The sequence below is a fragment of the Chiloscyllium plagiosum genome, chromosome 12, assembly GCF_004010195.1.
Source record: "Chiloscyllium plagiosum isolate BGI_BamShark_2017 chromosome 12, ASM401019v2, whole genome shotgun sequence".
In the NCBI taxonomy this organism is placed as follows: domain Eukaryota; kingdom Metazoa; phylum Chordata; class Chondrichthyes; order Orectolobiformes; family Hemiscylliidae; genus Chiloscyllium; species Chiloscyllium plagiosum.
Genome location: NC_057721.1, coordinates 14,652,793 through 14,673,023, shown reverse-complemented (window position 1 = coordinate 14,673,023; position 20,231 = coordinate 14,652,793). Strand labels below are relative to the sequence as shown.

General features: G+C 39.0%; 1 protein-coding gene across 44 annotated transcripts in view; it reads left to right on the top strand.

The window, feature by feature from the left end:
- Nucleotides 1–20,231, top strand: part of LOC122554996 (adhesion G-protein coupled receptor G2-like) — a 226,179-nt gene that overhangs the window by 26,173 nt on the left and 179,775 nt on the right. For 38 of the 44 annotated variants that reach the window (XM_043700545.1, XM_043700538.1, XM_043700529.1 and 35 more), the window contains exon 4: nt 3,600–3,635. The exons of the other annotated variants lie outside the window; for them this stretch is intronic. In XM_043700545.1, coding sequence (XP_043556480.1) covers nt 3,600–3,635 — 36 coding nt within the window. The remainder of the gene's footprint in view (nt 1–3,599; nt 3,636–20,231) is intronic. 44 annotated transcript variants of the gene reach the window in all.

Genomic DNA, 20,231 nt, shown 5'->3' with positions numbered 1-20,231 from the left:
CGCCCCCACCCAGGCTCCCTCTCTGGGGCAGCTGGACTGTACACAAACAACAAGACTGCAGCAGCTGTCTTTGTGGGGTAAGTCTCTAACTAGCGAGAGCGTATACACACACACCTATTACTGCAACATTTTTGACAGGTTCCACCTTTGCCCTGTACAGGACAATGTTGGAGCGATTATCTGGGGAAGGGGGGTTTAGGGTACATCCCTGTGTAGAACTCCAGGAAAAGTGTGGGGAGAGAGAGCACGCAGGCAGACACTCATTTGGAGACGGTGCCTGTTTAATGACTGTAAACAAAAGACGCAATCACTGCTGGAAACACATCTTTGATGTAATGTTTCCATCGGGGCCTCGAGATCTCCTTCGGATAATCTGATTTTCAGATTATTGGTATTCGGATAATCAAGGTTCCTCTGTACACAAGAGTCAGTCTCCAATACAATGGATGAGAAATCCCACAGCTCGAAAGTATGTCAAAGGATAGTTCATTCTTCATACAATCTGCATCATTCTTGGTGTTCAGATGACCAATACACAAAAATAATGGGACAAAATAAATATTACCAGCTTGCCCATCACGCCTGCTCTTGTCAGACTTTGACATTGAAACTCTCTAATTTACAAGCATACAGAGAAATAAAATATATTTTTGTCATTTTTATCCTGGGTAGAGATATAACCAGCATCCATCCATTTTACTTTGATTTTTTACCAACAGCTTAAGGAAAGCTTAAAATCTTAGGCTTCCAACAAGCAGAGTCCTTGTTGAATTATTATAGTCTGATCACAGTTACTGTAAATACAATCCCTAGCCATGAGTTTGTTTGAACAAAATTTTCAGCTGAGTTTCTCCAGTGATTTTTGTTTTTCTTTCACCTGGTCAATCTGCTTATTATTAAGCAAGCAACTAATTGTTTTGTCCATAAATTATTCTCTTATCTCACACAACCAGCACTTTTAGCCAAAGCTAAACAACACCATCAGCTAAATTGTTCTGCGATGCATGAAATACTAAAATATTCTGGGAATGAACAATGTTAACTAATCTTTTAACAAATCTGCAAGCGATTTAGAACCAAAACAAAAACTTTAATCATACGAGATTATTTTGAATCCCACTAATCCAATGTACATCTGGATATAAGAACATGGCCTAAAGAATGAGCTTATCAGTTGCCATGTAATCTCCTGGGAGAGAGGCGAAAGCATAACTAATTAGAGGCCAATTTAAGAACTAAATATTAGAAAATGTCTGCCTGATTCTCCCCCTGCCTGTCCACCTTAAGTGATTAAAATGTTGACCATGATTTAAATGGCTCAAGTATTACACTTAATGTTTCAAATACCACGAACTTCACTTTAGTTAGGAACAGGTTTAGCTCTCTTTTGTAGTTATGCAGTAAATTACTGGCTTTCTAAACGTCTACTATCCTCTGTGAAAATAATCTAATCCTTCCCATGTGTAACATATTGACACATGCATTATATAGCTCAACTGAAGGAGCAGAAAGAAGAGCAATATATGTCCTCAGTGACCATGTGAGAGTGGAGAAGGACAGATCCCCCTCTGGAAACTTGGTTGAAGTCAAAGAGGAGAAAGAATGGGAGAGAACCTTTTCTGTTGTGGATGTAGATCAATTCTGTTCTGCTGCTAGTGAAAGGGGAATTTAAATGTGCCACGTTATGAAATAAACTGGTCTTTGTCAAAGAGGTGAGCAATGTCACAAGGCCCAATTGACCCTCCAAGGAGCAACCCATCCAGACCGTAACCCACCTGCCCAACACCTCCCTGAACACTGCAGGCATTTTAGCATAGCCAATTCACCTAACCTGCACATCTTTGGATTGTGGGAGGAAATCCACACAAACACAGGGAGAATGTGCAAATTCCATGCAGACAGTCACCCAAGGCTGGAATCAAACCCAGGTCCTTGGTGCTGTGAGGTAGCAGTGCTAACCACTGAGCTAAAGACCTGATTCAGGTGTTATAGTTAAACATTTCATGGTTGGTTCAAACTTGAGGCAAAATTGTTGCTGAGAGGAACGTCCATGGTAGACAACAGACCTAATCATCATCAATGTGAAGCCAGGTAGATTTTATTTGCTAAGTCTTGTTTACACTTTGGCCACCCAGCCAAATTCACAATCCAATTGCCAAAGCAGTTTTTTGAGTAGCAGGAAGTTTCCATTGGCGACTCATGAGATTTGTCCCAGGCACACGGTAAATGCATTGCAGCACTTAGGAATGGGAATTGTGGTTAGTGGGGGGAGCTAAAACTTATCCAAGGAAGGGCCACTGTTTTATTTTGTGAAGGCAAAGGAAAGCTTGCTGGCCCTTTAGGTCCTCAAAGAAAATTTCAAAGTAATTTAATTGTCTTCCACTTCCTGCTCTTAGTGTATGAGATCTTAAATGAGGTGTGAGGTCCTGCCCTGAGGTCCCCAATTAACAGAGGATCTGCAAGTATCTGAGAGGGCAGGCTGAAGGTTCATGAGAAAACAGTTATAGTTTCTTCAACACTCATTTCTTCCCTTTGGGTGACTCAGGGCCATCCAGCCACTCATCTCAGAAGCACCTAATCCCAATAACCTTCTCCTGCACAAAGGTAGCTTTCTCTATTACAAGGTGCACAGCTGGACAAAGGAGGGGGCCTGTACCTGGAGTTTTCCCAACTCATGTGAATGGCAGAAGAATGGCTGTCTGAGTGGCTTTCCTTGGTAGCATTAATAGCCTGACGGAAGTGGGTACTGCAGCTGTTGGAGATTAGAGTCAAGATTAGAGTGGTGCGAGAAAAACACAGCAGGTCAGGCAGCATCCGAGGAGCAGGAAAATCGATGTTTCGGGCATAAGCCCTTCATCAGGCATTAATAGCCATTCAAGTGTCACTTTAGGATCTGCATATTCTAATTGATCATCACCAAAAAATGATTTTTATATAGTAAAGGCACACAATGATTTGTTTGTTTAACGTCCAAAATTGATCGAACCATTCATTAAACATGTCTGGAATTCTCTCCCAGTAAGGCCATGGATAGTTGGGAACGATTGGATTTAAATTGATAGATGCTGTTTCTTAAGTAAGGATATCAGGGATTATGAAGAAAAGGCAGAAATATGAGACTGCAGATCAGCCATGATTTAACTGAGTGCAGAAGATGCAAGGAGTTGAAATGGCCAACTCCTGGTCCCACTGTTAATATCTCCCCATACAAGCAGTTATTGTGGAAATGTGGTCTTTAACCATGTACTCTATGTTTAAGACTTGGTTTTGCTCCTAATAACTTCTTACATATAATCAACAGGTTCCAGGTTTGTGCTCCTGCCCTGGGCATTATTCATAAAGAATAAAGTTACAAGCTTGGCTATGAATGCAAAGCATGTATCTAATTTGAATAAATAGATTAATGCCTGTGAACAAATGATGGACAAAGACATTTCATACACAGGTGCTAATTGTGTTCCCAGGGTCAAAAGTGGCCCGATTCTCCAGCATCGTATCTCATAGCGAAGCCAGTAATAAAAGCAGTCTTTCTCCAGAAGGATGCAAAGCGCCTGCATGTTTAGTCACGACAGAATATTGACAACATTCTGATTTTTTAGGTAAAACGGTTCTCAAATCTCGGTTCAAACGTTCAGGTAAGGAGGGAAACAATATGTCTGCACTTTGGGCACTTCCTGTTTTCATGTTACCTTTCTTAAACTTTCTCCAAACACCTCTAAAGGTCTTATGCAAAGATATATTCTGGCTTTAATAAAGACAGTCAAAAAGGACTAGGAGAATGAAATAAATCAATAAGAAGTTTAAAAGGCTTACTTGCAAGGATCAGAATTAATTGAAGAGTTCATATCTCAATCCTCAATTCATAATAGTTCTGGTAAGCTCTGGGAGTGCAAATTACTTCAAAGTATACCATAATAACCTTTGGCTTGTGTTCAAGCATGCTGTCAGTGTTGGCAAGACAGATATATACTTATGATTGGCATCCTTAAATTATACACTTTTAAAACTATCTATACATTTGAACCTGACCTCAAATTTGTTGACAACACTGCACACCAAATTCATCCTTATTGTTTCTGAAACCCTGTCAGGTCTCATCCAAGGTTTAACCGGGATTAGGGCACAGCTTTTTTTGTCTGTTAAACTGGTCAACCTCTAATGAAGGAGAATTGGGGGTTGTAAGCATGCAGCTTGATATATCTTTGAATGGTCAAAAATTATTTGAAGTTGTCAAGCCATGACATCCACAGTTGTCTCCTCCTGAGTGATCCAGCCATTCAGGTTTCTGCCAGGTCTCCACTGTCAGAGAAGAAAAGAGAGGACACGAAACCAAAAATTATAAATACGTCTCTTTTCACCTCATAAGAATTGAATAGCATTTTAATCTCTCACGCCAAAGCTAGCCCAGTAACTGCAGTACAGAGATCACATTTGGTAGCTGTTCTAGTGAGATAGATAGCAGCATAGCTGTCCATCCCCTCACAACTATAAGCTATGCCTCAGGTTTCACATGGAACACTACACCATGTAGAGCTTGGTCTACCTTAACTATGGGCACACAATGTCCACTGATTGAATGAGCCATTACTTCTAACTTAAATCCCAGTAGGAATCCTTACATGACCGATTGCTTTGAGAGTCTGCTCCCCTACCTTGAACCCATTTCAAACAAGGAACAAAGAAAAAATACTGAGAAAATCTGAATTAAAGCCAAGAGGAGAACAGAAGTACATTTTAGACAAAATTACATTTATTATTAGTTAAGTTTTCTTTCATTGATTTGAACGCATCACCAACAAACGTTGGGCTTTGAAATGCTTCCAATAAGTTTAATTTTATTCATGATAAAAAACTTTAATCAGAAATACTGACAATATTGTTCTTTTAACCTTGACAATCAGTTAATATACCCAGAAGAGGGATAAATGTTAAAAATTTAAATTCACAGATTCATGCCATTTATTTTAAGGAAAACAGAGAAAATTCTGATATTCCCATGAGCCTCTACACAAGCTGAGGTCATTAACCATAGTTTTGCCCTTCCTCTCAAAATGAAGGGAAATGTGACCTTTGAATCACAGAGTCATCTTGAATAAAATCAACCATTTGGCTGATTATCTCAATCAAAAACAACTCCTCTTCAATAAATTCCGTGAAGAGAAACAATCTTCTCCAGAGCTGATCTCATGTAGGACTCCTCAAAACGAAAGCGCAATTCCTTATTTTAAAAAAGTACTGTCCGGCTTTTCAAAATAAAACCTTAGCAATGTAAAACAAAACCCTTTAAGATGTGTACTGTTTTAGTTTTACTTCTATATTTAGAATAAAAAAAACCTCAGCTGTTCAGTGAAGGCCTCTGAAAAGCTCGATGAAAGTCCGAATTGAAAGAAAATCTCAATCAACCCCTTCAATGTAAAACTTAAAGAAATTTTGTTGAAGCACCTAAGTTATCTAATCATAGAATCCCTACAGTGTGGAAGCAGGTCATTTCATCCCATTGAGTCCACACTGACCCTCCAAAGAGCACCCCACCCAGAATCCCCCCACCCCCACCACCAAAACCTATCCTTGTAACCCTGCATTTCCCACGGTTAATCCATCTCACCTACACCACTCTGGATACTATGGGCAATTTAGCATGGCCACTCCATCTAACCTGCACATCTTTGGACTGTGGGAGGAAATCGGAGCACCCAGAGGAAACACACGCAAATTCTTGTATATGTCTCCTGCCTCTAAATTTCAGTCATCCTATGTTCAACATTATTTTAATAAAATATAAGTTCTAAACATTTTTATTTCAATAAAATTCAATAACACAATAAATTTACAAATCAGTGCAGAGAAGAAACAGCCATAGATTAGATTACTTACAGTGTGGAAGCAGGTCCTTCGGCCCAACAAGTCCACATCGAAGAGCGGCCCATCCAGACTTATTCCCCTACATTTACCCCTTCACCTAACACTGTGGGCAATTCTCCTAAGCTGCACATTTTTGGACTGTGGGAGGAAGCCAAAGCACCCAGAGGAAACCCACGCAGACATAGGGAGAATGTGCAAACTCCACACAGACAGTTGCCTGGGGTGGGAATTGAATCTGGGTCTCTGAGGCAGCAGTGCTAACCACTGTGCCACCTGTTAGGTAATTGAGTGAGAGAAAAATAAATTAAGACACTGAATTTTACAATAAAATAGAATACAATAGGATATGAAAAGAGGATATTGCACATTACAATAGAGAATGGATGAATTAGTTACACCACAATAAATGATCAAAGGCAAAAGAATTCAAATATACAATCTGAAACACGGTATGATATATTGTCGAGTGAAATTATAAGTAGAGAAAGTTAATACATAAAAATGCAGTCTAGCATATAACATTTTAATAGGGATACACTGAAAATTATAAGCATAAAATATAGAAACTAAGTGCAGTAATTATACAGTTACAGTTAAATGAACTACTGTACATACAATACCATGAAACAACTGGATTTGTAGCAGTTTTGTCACAGCAGGTCGTTAAGGTCATTGTAGAAAGATACCTAGCAACTCACTTTGTCACTGACCATACTGCTCAAGAAAGCTGCAGGAGTTCCATATATGTATCTTATTTATTCTCTCAAATTTCACTGATGTCCTTCCATCCATTTTTGAAAGGGCAGGGATCTCCAGAGTAGAATAGACATCTGAAATGGCCCTATCAGCACTACAATCTACACTCCACAAATTATTACTCCTGTCACCTTTATGTTAAACATTGAAATTAGCAAAGCCAGGAATTTCAGTCCCCTGTCTTTCAATATAAGATATCTTATTCAATATAAGATTTTCAAACAGCCATATTTTGCAGAAAACCTTTACAGTGTTTTTATTTTTACGCATCACTTCGGTAAGCATTTATTGGGGAAGCATGCTATGTCGCTCCAAATCCAGGCTGTCATTGATCTGTACATTAATCTGAGTTTGTAAAATCAAAGAATACTGCTCAAGTCCAACTTGGAATAAATACTGCAGATGTGGGATATTCCTGACGGCCAAAACCTGGAGCTACATATCAGCAAGGTTTCTTTAGTACCGCCGACCTATAGAGAGAGAATGGCATCTGACTTTGGTTTTGTTTGTAAAACTTTTATCATTGGGGTTTTACTTGAGGGGCTGCTTTTAATGATTCATTCTAAGAATGTGTGCACAACTGATCCATACCAACTTGCCCTGAGAGAGTGGTAGTGGGTTGCCTTCTCGATTGACGCAGTCCATATGACATTCTTCGTGCTGTTACATTCACATGCATCGTTCATCAGGGCCACAAGAGAGCAGGTAAGAATCAATCACTTTGGTGTGGGACTAGAGTCACATAGACATGAAACAGTTGGGACAATCTGTATTGTAAAAATTCAAATTTTAGTTGCCATAGTTTGATTTATAATCATACTTAATCTGTTAATCAATTAATTAACTGATTCTTATGTCTGTGAACTAAAGCAAGCTATGTCTTACTGAAACATAAAGCCTAATCACCAGCCAAGCCACTCAAATGAACAGCCAGACTCATGAGTGAACGTTATTACCCAGGAATGAACTATGGGCACCTCACATGATATTCAATAAATCATGAGGGTCTGAGACAATGTATACTCTCCTCTGGTGGCATAAAATATTCATGGATATATTATTTATTACATTGAAAGTACAAGGGAAAGGGGGACATGGAGACCGGGAACCTATTGGGAGTAGAGATAGTTGGACCTGCAGGAGACATTTCTATCGGACAGCAGATTGAGAAAGAGGCTCAAGACATTTACTCACCTTCTGGGAATGGGGACAACTGAGAATGTGGGAAATGCCTTCACTCAGGGTGACTCCACAGCCAGGCTGAGTGTTAGTAAAAATCCAAGAGTTACACTGTCGAAAAACTATAAGTGAATTGGATGAGGAGAAGTTGCTGTCAGGAAGTGAGTTTAGTTAGCTTAAAATTAGAAGAAAAGTATCATTTATAAAAAAATAAATGAGAAGTATTTGGATTTTAGCAACCAACACTACCAAATAAGAAGTAAAGTTAAAATAAGTTGAAGTGAAATAAAATAATAAAGTAAGCTGAAGGAAAATAAAGTTAGTTTATTGAAGCAATGTGAATTTACTAGTAAGTCTTTGTCGTAGGTTTATACTTACTCTAGTATAAATCATACTTATTCTAAAATACATTTTAGAATTATGGGATAGCAGGTCAGCTTGGCCAGGTTGAGAATGCATCCTGCGATTATGTATACAATCATGGACATAACAATAGTGAGAGTCAGAGGATTGCATAGACAGGATCTATAGGGACGTTATGAAGCCACTAGCCATGTGGAGCTGCGTTACTTCTTTACCATAAAGAAAGTAACGTATGGCCTTAGCACATCGTTGCCAAAGTGAAGTAGGTTAAGAAGTAAATCTTTGTTTGGAATTGGATCCTGATGAAGAACACAGATGAATGTTTGGACAAATTGTTAACTTCCATAGATAATATTTATCAAAGATATGCTTTATTGAATGTTTATGAGATGTGGTCAGATTGTATCAAATTGAGAAATATTGAAAATAGTACCATGGAAGACCACAAAATAGAATTCAGTAGACTGTATGCAGGATTGCAAAAAGTTCATTTGGACATTCCATAATCTATGCTGACACTTGAGTTTTGAATTGTGCCAAAGTATCCAGTACAGACAAAGAGTTAGGTTGCAGATAAATTTATATTCCCAGAACAAATGTCAGAAACACTAAAAATAAATTCTGGGAAAGCATTCCTTTTGAGAAGTGCTTATAGCACAATGGGTGCAATCAGCAATACATCAAAAATGGCATAAAATTAACAAAGTGCCGAGACTGTCTAGATACAGTTAGTAGGTTACAGTATGAAAGAAAAACTAAAACTAAGAGAAATTAGGTCAGAAACATTATTGATAACTTTGAGATTTAGAATAAGAGAATAAAACCCAAAAATGCTGGTCAATTGATGTATCAGGTGCAATTCAATGTACATTACATCTTGAATTATGCAACTGGTTTAATATAGTATTCAAAACTAAACAGTATAAGGTTTGAAGGATGATGTTGGAGATGCAGATCAAAGACAGGGCATTGTTTTGGTCACAAGAGGTTTCACCCAATGGTGGCAGTCTTTCCAAAATGCAGTATTGGCCAGTTGATAAATGTCTGTAATGTGTGGATTTGTGTGGTTAAAAGGCTATAAGTATTGGGACAAAGTTAAGGAACTTGGGAGTTCAACCAGTTTCTGATCTGTGGATGATAACACAGTAAAATCAATGAAAAGTTTGGTCATTTCTTGTGAAATGACTGGAATTAATCATTTTGTTAGCACAGATGTAGTGTACAATGAAATATTGCTCTTATTAAGTTGAACAATGATGAGGAAATCACAGATGAAAGTGGGTACGGAAAATGACATAGCTATTGTATCTGGAAAAACTGTACATTTGCAATTTATGTCATTTGGACACTATCGTATTCCTGTAATGTAACAAAACCTCCCTGCTACAGAAATTAAATAGATTACATCTCAGTTCTTCCTACCAAAGTGCATAATTCACACTTTCCCACTTTGTATTCTGCCTGCCACTCTCTTAGTCTGTCCAAGTCCTTCTGCAGCTTCCCAGCTTCCTCAACACCCTCTGTCCCTCCACCTACCTTGGTAAGCTTAGCAAAAATGCCCTCCATTCCTTTCTCCAGATTGTTAATGTATAATGTGAGTATCGTGAACCTAACACTGAATCCTGTGGAACTCTGCTAGTCACCGGCTGCCAATCTTAAAAAGATCCTTTATCCTTACTCTCTGCCTTCTGTCAGTCAGCCAATCCTCTGTCTATGCCAGTACCTTGCCCCGAACACCATAGGCTTATTTAGCAGCCTCCTATGTGGCACCTTGTCAAAGGGCTTCTGGAAATCAGTCGACTGAGTCTGATGAAGGAAGTTAAGATTGTAAAAGATCAAATGAAAAGGCTTATATAGTTACCAGAAAAGTAGTAAACCTGAGTTTTAGGAGGTTTTCTAAATAGAGGAAAGGAGGAGTAAATAACTGATAAAGAAATGGGGAATATAATGTGAATGTTATCTCTCCAACACAAAACATAATAAGATTGTTAAAGCTTCCATATGTGTATAAAAAAGAAACATTTGTCTGATATAAATGTGTGTACATTACAGGCAGGATCAGGACAATTTATACTGGAGATTTGGCAGAGAAGTAGCAGAGAAACTAAATTATTACCTCATGCCTGTTTTCACTGATGTACATGCAAGAAATCTCCGAGAGATGTAGACCCAAGTGACTAGGGAGAATGAGGACTTCAGGGCAATTAGTAAAAGCATTTTACTGGAGAAATGAAAGGGACTGAAAGTTGAGAAGTACTTGAGACCTGAGACTTTACATCCCAGAGTGTTGAAGGAGGTAGTTACAGAAATAGTTGACGTTTTGGCTGTCATCTTACTAAATTTTATAGATTCTGGAAGGATTCCTGCTGGGAGATGTCACCCCACTGTTTAAGAAAGGAGCAAGAGAGAAAATGGAGAACTGTGACTCATTAGCCTTACATCAATGGAGAGAACTGATGGAATCGATTATAAAAAATATGATAAATGGACATTTCATAATAATGATCTGACTCTGCATAGACAGCATGGATTTATGAATGAGAAATTGTTTTTGATATACGGGTGTTGACACTTTTGCTGCTGTAATGAACAAAATTGATAAAACAGACTCAGTGGGTGTAATATACTTGAATTTTAGAGGGTTTTGAACAGCTCTCCACAGGAAGTTGCCTTCCACAAAGGAAATAATGTACCAGCATTGATTATGGATTGGCCAACAGGCAGGAAACACATAAGGAATAAATGGTCATTCTCGCGTTCACAGGTTGTGAGCAGTGAGGTACAGCAAGGATCGGTACTTGAGCCCCAACTGCTCACAGCAAATGATTTGGATTTGGGGAACAAATGTAATGTTTTAAAATTTGTGGATGATACAAAGGTAACAGGGAATGTATGTTGTGAGGAAGATATAAAATGACTGCAAGAGGATTTGGACAGGCTTAATGAATGGGCAAGAACATGGCAGATAGAATATAATAATGTTAAAGTGTTAATATATATACACTTTGATATGACTAGATGTGCAGATTAATTTTAAATAGCAAGAGATAGGAAAGAGTAGATGTACAAAGAGACTTAGGTGCCCTTGTCAATAAGAAATCAAAGATTAACAAGTGTAGCAAGCTATTGGGAGGGCTAAGGGAATGGTAGCCTTTAACGCAAGAAGATTTGAATGTAGGACTAGTGAAGACTTTTTCAATTTTGCAGGGCTTGGTTAGACTGCACCTGGAGAGCTGTGTGCTGCCTTGTTTTTCGTATCTCAGAAACGGTCTTAATGCTATAGAGGAAGTAGTACAAAGTTTCACCAGTCCTGTTTCAAGGATTGCCCTACAAAGAGAGATTGGGCAAACTAACATGTATTTTCTGAAGTATTGAAGAATGAGACATGATCTAATTGAAACCAATGAAACACATAGCAGGATAGATAGGGTAGATACAGGTAAGATGTCTCCCCTGTTTGTGGAGACGAGAACCATGGAACTCAATTTTAAAAATAAAGGGGATAACCAAGATGAGACAAATTTCTTTACTTAGAGGCATGGAATTCTCTATAACAAAGGGTTGCAGAAGTTCAGTCCTTCAGTGTGTTTAAAGTAGATATTTAAAAGATTTCTCATTACTGGAGGCATACAGGACTGTGAAATAGGCTGTGAAAAAGCATTGAAGTGCTTAATTAACAACTATCATATTAAATGGGCTGAATGATCAATTCCTGTTCCTGTTCCTGTTCCATTAGACAATTGCAGCCCATAACGCCAATAAAAAAACATGGTGATTGAATCTACTTAAACTACTCACTGATGAATAACAACCTCGTGGGTCAATTATTGCTCTCTAATATTGAACAACCAGCACCAATAGGCCAGCACTAACTGCTCATTAATTATAAGTAATTCAATTGATCTCGAAACAATTGAAGTTACAGTTAAATATACTATTAAGCCATAGACCAGCTCAAACTTTCCATTACTAAATCTTTACCAAGAAGTACATGAAAAGAAAATTCGTACACATTTTCAAATTATGTTTTAATAGAAAGTAAGGCCAGTGACCTATTGAATTGATCAACCAAAATTCTCATAATGTTTTGGTTCACTTTCTATTCCCAATAGAATGTAAAGCCATGGATCTTAAATAAGTATTTTTTTTAAGAATCCCTACAGTATGGAAACAGGCGATTCAGCCCAAGAAGTCCACACCTCCTTTTAAAGAGTAACCCCCAAAACTCATTCCTCTATCCTATTATCCCCTGACTAATGCACCTAACCTACACACCCCGAGCACTATGGGCAATTTTTGCATGGCCAATTCACCTAACCTAAACATCTTCGGACGATGGAAGGAAATCCACACAGACAGGAGGAGAATGTGCAAACTCCACACAGCCAGTCACCCGAGATTAGAATTAAACCCAAGTCCCTGGCTCTGTGAGGCAGCAGTGTTAACCACTGAGTCATCATGCTGCCTTGATTTTCTTATCTCAGAAAAAGTCTTATTGCTATAGAGGAGGCCGTACAAAGTTTCACCAGTTTTGTTTCCAGGATGGTGGGATTGTTCTACAAAAGAGAGAAACAAGTTAAAATAATAAATGAATTGTAAAGGTTAAATACAACAAGTAGTTTTAGCATGATTGAATAAATGAGTCAAATATTAATGTACTAGAGCCTCCTGCTGCAGGTATTGAAGGAAGGCATGGAGTAGTTGAGAGACCCTCGTGGAAAAATAGGTGTATTTCGGAAAAGACATCTCTTGGGAGAAAAGGAGGACACAAACAAATGATTCCTGAACTCAGAGTAAACAAAGGACTTCATTCCATGTTAATGGTTTCTTGTTTATTCTGAACTTCCTCTCAAATTTATAATGACCTGATGGAGGCAATAGTAGTGTCCCTATCCCTAAGCCAGGAGGCATGGGATCAGGCCCTCCCTACTCCAGAAATGTACCTTAACAAATCTGAACAAACTGACTAAATATCTATAATGATCTGATGCCACTGTAACAAAGAATCCCTGCTTCGTGACTTTTTTTTTGTCTCTTTGTGTATTCAAATCTCATGTTACAGAAAAAAAGATTGACAGCAATTATTTCAAAAGATGCTCAGTATGTCCAGTACCTGTACATAGAGTGCTGTCTTCTAACCTGTGCAAAACCTGCACTCTAGGCATGTCTTGGTATTGATAAACTTGATGCTTAATCTGTAAAAACAGCTTTCTTTCACAAACAAAAAGCAGTTGCACTGGGGTCTGAGTGTGGTATCCTATCAAGTGGTTATGCATCAGCATACCATGATGGTGTATTCTTCATAAGTGTGGTGGTGAGCTTTATTAGTTTTCCATTGGTCTGTTGTGTTGCACATATGTAATTTCATGACTGAGTGAGAAACCACATTTCTTTACTGTATGTTGTGAAATTTCAGATTCAGTTACGTCTGAATATTAGACAAAATATTGAATCTCACATATAGTTTGTCTAGTGTGTTTGTTCTATATCATAGCCTGTATTAACTGTTCCATTGAATGAATATTTTAATGACTGCAGGGATGTTGTATGATGGGTAAGTCCCTTTCTTGAGATTTTAAAGCTGAAATAAAGCTGAAACTTTATCTACTCCAATTCTGCCACCTTCACTGCAGTGAACTATGGACTAAAATGGCTTTATCTGGTGGATTTGCCCCGTGTGTGGTCAAACAGCGTAGAATATTTGCTGCAATGTTTCTGAGCTGTCAAAGAAAATCTATGTTTAAAGGGAAATGAATTAAATGTGAGTGGGATGGATAGTGTGGAACCTTCCCAGATCCCCAGAAGAAGTGAGGGGAGTGGTGGAATGGAAATTTTGAGCACACTTGTTGAATTAGTCCCACGACGCTGTCAGATCCCAGAATTTTATCTGTTGGTTCCTGGTGACAGTGTTTACCCATCTGGCAATGGCGATTAGTCAATCAAAATACATAAAATTAAGCCCTAATTTTCAACACTAGAGATTCTGTGAGTGTCATACTCCATGTGCCATTTCTCTTGCTCTCCATGGTAACTGAGGAGGCAGTTCAGGAAGTCAGGAACATGAAACTTCAAATACCAGTGGATTCCGGATGTCAAGTGAAAATTCAGACTGATTTGGCCCCCTCACTCCAGCCTGAGAGTAGCAGCTAATACCGATTTTTGTCTAACTTAGATTTTTGTCTATACTGTCACAAGATACCCTTCCAACTGATTGCTGCTGCATGCAACCAGTACCAAACCTCCTACAGTAGTATAATTTTCACATGTTTAATTTGGAAATACCCCAATTTTGTTTGTCTCGTAAAGTCTTCCAAAGAATGCGCCTTTATAGACACGAGGCTTAACATGAGCAGCTCCATTTTCTAATGCAACCCGATCCAACAGAGATACTGACAGCTGAACAGATGAGCAATGCTTCCTGATTACTCCTGCTCTTGTGCATTTGGAAATCTTCTTTCATGCTTTTCTTTTGACACATTTCCTACTTTTGGTAAAAGAGGGAGTGGAAATTTACTGTGGGCAGGATAAACTGTAAAAGTCAAGATAAGAGTGGTTGACAAAGGAATAGAGTTTTTATCAACCTCCAAGATCAAATTGCAAATAAATGACTCAATCTTGCAAGCAGGAAAAATGTTAGGTGAATGAATTACAAAGAATCCAAAATTTCTTAATACTTGTGCAGAGGGAAATAGAGTACCAAACTGGAGGCCGCAAATTGATGATAGTCACTATAAATGCACAAGGAATTTACTCATCAAGTGATGTGATAGTGGAAAACATTGTAGTGAATGAGGCAATTAACATTGATGTATATAAGGAGTAGCTTGATCAGTATGTAAGGAGAAATGAATTCAAAGATGTGTTGATAAGTTAAGTGCTGTAAGGCAGGAGGAGGCTTGTATGAAGCATACAAGTTAACATTCATCTATTGGGCTGAATGGCCTATTTCTATGTGTAAAATTCTGTTTAATATTCTGACACTTTAAGTTCCTTCATGTGACATTTTTTAGATTAGATTACCTAGTGTGGAAACAGGCCCTTCGGCCCAACAAGTCCACACCAACCCTCCAAAGAGCAACCCACCCAGACCCATCCCCCTACATTTACCCCTTCACCTAATACTATAGGCAATTTAGCATGGCCAATTCACCTAACCTGCACATTTTTGGACTGTGGGAGGAAACCCACACAGACACGGGGAGAATGTGCAAACTCCACACAAGCAGTTGCCTGAGGCGGGTATTGAACCTGGCGCTGTGAGGCAGTAGTGCTAACCACTGTGCCAACCTTTTTCTCAACATGACTGTTAATGACTCTTTTTTTACTGTTAATACCAAACTTTACTAGTGGCAATGTTTTATACACTTCTGAAGATCAACCACTCAAATGAAACAGTACATTTTATGATAAAGAATTTCATCTGGAACAGATTTAAAAAAAAAGGAAGTTTGAAAGTCTATTTCCAGCCTGCATTTAATTTGACTGTGAAAGATTGTAACAGCACTAATTAACAGCACTACATTTGAATTTTGCAGCAGATCATGCATTGCATCAAGTGAATAATGTTAAATATAGACAAAGGTTTTTAAAGTACTTTAAAAAGTACTTTGAAATTGTCACTTAATTTGTTGACCTCACTTATAGGAGTGACACTGAAGTTCACTTAACAGTTTGGGTCTAGTGTTTTTGAGTACATTGTGTTTTTCAATTGTTGTGAAACATTTAACAGCCATTGCCTCCTGGCAGTAGGTTGCAGGCCAGTATGTAGTTGCGTGGAAATATTGCGTGTCCACACTGACTAGTAAAGGTATATCTGATTTCTCTATCTATTCTATGCATGCACACCATTTTAAAGGAAAATTATCCTCATGAGAAGCATTTTGCAAGCCTTTGTTTGTTCCCTACTTTGCAATTAATCTTCTTTTTGTAACTAAATATGAGAAAGGAGATAAAGTTTTGCTGATCATAGATTTGTTGAAAACGATCCCTACTTAGTAAAGATTTGTACCTGCTTTAGTTGCCAATGGTTTGACTTTGCCCATACTCATTCAAATCTGCCAGGTATGAATTCCAAATAATACCTCATTATAAGAAAGAATGACTTATGGTTCAGATAATGAAGCTGACAGTGCAATGAATTCTGCCATTTTCTCCACCTTTGGAAAATCAGTGGAATGGGCTTACAATGCTGTCAATTAGGAAGTCCCAAGATTATGATCTTGTGATAGTGAAGGAACAATAATATCACTGCTTTTTACTGAGTACAAATTATTTCAGTGCGTTATCATAGCTTTCACCCTGTCATAGAGAATTGTAAGCAGATGATGAAGCATCTTAAATCTCAGTCAACAAACATGGCCCTTTGTATTTTTCGCTAAAGGTATTGCCACTGAGAGGACCTTTTAAAATAGCCAACATGGAATAAGCAGGGAAACTGTTGTAAATACATGGCAGGCTAGACAGATCATATTTTCCAAATACTGTAAACGGTGAAAAATAGCATTGAACTGCCATTTATCTAGCCTCAGGCCATGCCGGATCTTCTCACTGGAGAAAACAACAAAAGCAGATCACAGCGGGTCAGGCAGCGTCCGTGGAGAGAGAGCAAGCTAATGTTTCGAGCCGAGATGACTCTTTATCAGAGCTGATGTGAAGTGGGGAGGGAGCAGCATTTGTGCTATAGTTCGGGAGGGTGGGACAGTGGGTATAGGGTGCAGTTGGAGAAAAGATGTTAGTAGTTTACATTAAGTGATCGGATTGTGAGAATGGCAGAACAATGGTGTGTTCCTGCCAGACTTGAAAGGACAGTAAGTCAGATGGGGGAAGGGAGGACATGATAACAATTTCAAAGGAAGGAAATAAATGGTTCACAATTTGAAGATGTTGAACTCAATATTATGTCCAGAAGGTTGTAAAGTGCCTAGTCTGAAGATGAGATGTTGTTTCTCCAGTTTGCGCTGTGATTCACTGGAGCACTGCAGCATGCTGAGGACAGACATGTGGGCACGCGAGCAGGATACTGTGTTAAAATAACCAGCTACGGGAAGGTCGGGGTCATGCTTGTACATAGACTGAAGGTGTTCTGCAAAGCAGTCACCCAGTCTGCATTTGGTTTCTCCAATATATAGTCGGTCACATTGCGTGCAGCAAATACAATACACAAGATTGGAGGAGGTACAGGTGAAGCAGTACCTCATTGGGAAAGATTGTTTAGGCTTTTGGATGGTGCGCAGGGAGGAGGTGAAGGGCCAGGTGCCATGGGAAGAAGGGGTGCTGTTAGTGGTGTCCTGGAGGGAATGATCCCTGTGAAATGCAGATGGAGGAGTGAAGGGAAAATGTATTTGGTGGTGCCATTCTCTTGGAGTTGTCTGAAATGGCAGAGAATGATCCTTTGGATGTGTAGGCTGGTGGGATGAAAAGTGAGGACAAGGGGGTCCCAATCACGCTGATGGGAAGGGGAGCCTCGCACTAATGCTTTTAGGTTATTGACGAACAGTTTGTCCAATTAATCTGGCTTCTGGCATGCTTTACTGCAGAGTGTAGGATCCTTAATGAACTGTACTTCACAACTAAAAAGGAGGTTATGGCAGTAACATAAAAATGATATTGCTTCGCAATGGATATGGGTTTTGCGTCTGTCGATGTAGAGCAGTAGGAGGAAATGAACATCAGAGAGTCACTCTATTTGGGGCTTAGGGACACCTGCTTTGTAATGTTTGTTGAGGGATAACCATGGTCCAAGTCACAAAACTGAACTGTCCTGCATCCATACATCCACTTGAAAAGGCAGCTGTGGCTGCAGTTTAACATCACTTTTAAAAGCTGACACTCCTGGCAATGGATACCTGCCACTGCACTGCACTGACACCTGAATAATGTGCACAAATGTTTGGAGTCTGGTGAGTCTTGCAACCTTCTGTCCCAGAGCCAAGAATGCTGCTGACAGTCAAGGAACTCATCCACTGCTTAGTTCCAGCTCCTTTGTACTTGACTGAAATCAAGGAACAGGTTAGAAATTTCATGGGGAGTTGAAGTGCATTCACTTGGCCTTATTAAAGGAAGGTGCATGCTGGAAGCAAAACTTTGGCTGAAGACATGAGCTGTGTGTTGAATCTAAACATTAGTAAATATTCCATTCAAAATGTTATATAATGCCTTCATGTCCCATCAGAAGCTTGGAAGCAAAACAATGATAATGAATAATAACTCTCTTAAATCTTTTCTGGAATACTCAGTTTGAACATTGCACTAATCACACAGAGCTGCAAGTGACAGAGTTTGGCTCTACAAAGCAGCTGAATTAGTATTATTTTCCAGGCACAAAACTGGAATGCATCAATACGTTTATTATTTCCACTTGGTACTTGGGCTCCTATCATATTGTCCTGTACAGTAGTGCCTCATGAAAACAAATGTTTCTGCCACCCACAACACTGGGTTGTCCAATGCAAACTCAATACCTTTTGCAACAAAGTAGTCTTGCTGGCTTTGGAAATAGATTTGAGGTGCCAAGTTTCCCTTTTTTCCAAATCAATCCTGTTAAGAATGAAACGCCTGAATTCCACATTAGTCAAAGATGTTTTAGTCACTTTCCAAGTGCTTATTTGCATTGTGAAACCTAGCTTGTACACAGGGTGTATTTTAAAGTTACAGGTCCACCTTTGTTTCCAGTGTTTCCTGCTGGTGAACGAGATTCCCCATTGACTGGAAGGAATCACAGACAAGTATTTTTGAGTGAAATATGACTTCACATGATAGAGAAGTAAAAGTATTTGATTAATAATCCGTCCAACCCTTATGATCTGAAGATCACCCTATCCAATTACCTCAGAAGTGAATTCCGTGTGTTATCACCACCATTTCTCTATTTTATTGCTATTGCATGTAACGATCATTCTTTTGTTGGGAGCGAGTGGGGAAAGGAGTTTCCTGAAATTGGTCTTGAGTTTGCCTTTTGTTCAATTGAAGCCATAGGTCTAATTGTGATCCAGTGAAATTTGGAATTTTCAAACAAAGGGCTAATTGCACCAGGACCAATTTATGAATCTATTATTGGATTCGAGGAGTAAAAATACAGCAACAAAGTTGTAATTCCACTTGCAAGTGTGATATGATACAATACTTGTACAATGCAACCTATACCAGAATACAACATTCAATTTCTTACACCATTTAAGATATAGACAGTGAAATTTATCAAGCTTCTTTACCTTTATAATACTCTATAAACTTTTAAAATCCTAACTTGACTGCTGTTAATTTCATAGAATCCCTACAATGTGGAAGCAGGCCATTCAGCTCATACCAGGCCTCCAAACATCATCCCACCCAGACCCACCCCCTACAGCCCTGCATTCCCTATGGCTAACCCACCTCACCTACACACTGTGGTCAATCAACCTAACCTGCACATCTTCGGACGAAGAGAGGAAACTGGAGTACCCAGTGGAAACCCACACAGCCACAGCAAGAATGTGCAGACTCCAAACAGATACATCACCCATGGGTTGGATTTGAACCTGGGTCTCTGGTGCTGTGAGGCAGCAGTGCTAATCACTGAGCCACTGTGCCACCCCTGTTGTCCCTTGTTTTCTGCCTATTCTCCTCAACCTCCATGTGCCTTAACCTTTCTCCTGATTATGAAAATGAATTGAAGCTCCAATTTTAAGCTAGCTTATCGGATAAGAATTGGTCAGTTTCTCCATCCAATGACTTAAATTAGAGAGTAATTTTGGGCAGAGTGTGAAATCAGGTGTCCACCCAAACCCATTCCACTTCTGCCATAGGAATTAGATTGAAAGCGGAGATTTTTGTGTGGTGAAGCATTCATTTTTATGGCGTGCAGTTCACTCGTAATTTGGACAGTCAGAGGGTGTTTGGTAGTATCAATATCAGCTGGAATGCTGCATATAGCTAGATGCAGAGAGCCTGTTATTGCTGATCACAGGGGATATTTGTCAATCCTTGCTATCCAATTAACCCTGTCAAATGTTGAAGTCATGATCAATAAAACAACAGTACAATATTAAGAAAGAGTGGAGAGACTGTCACAGAGTGAAAACTAGTTCCAC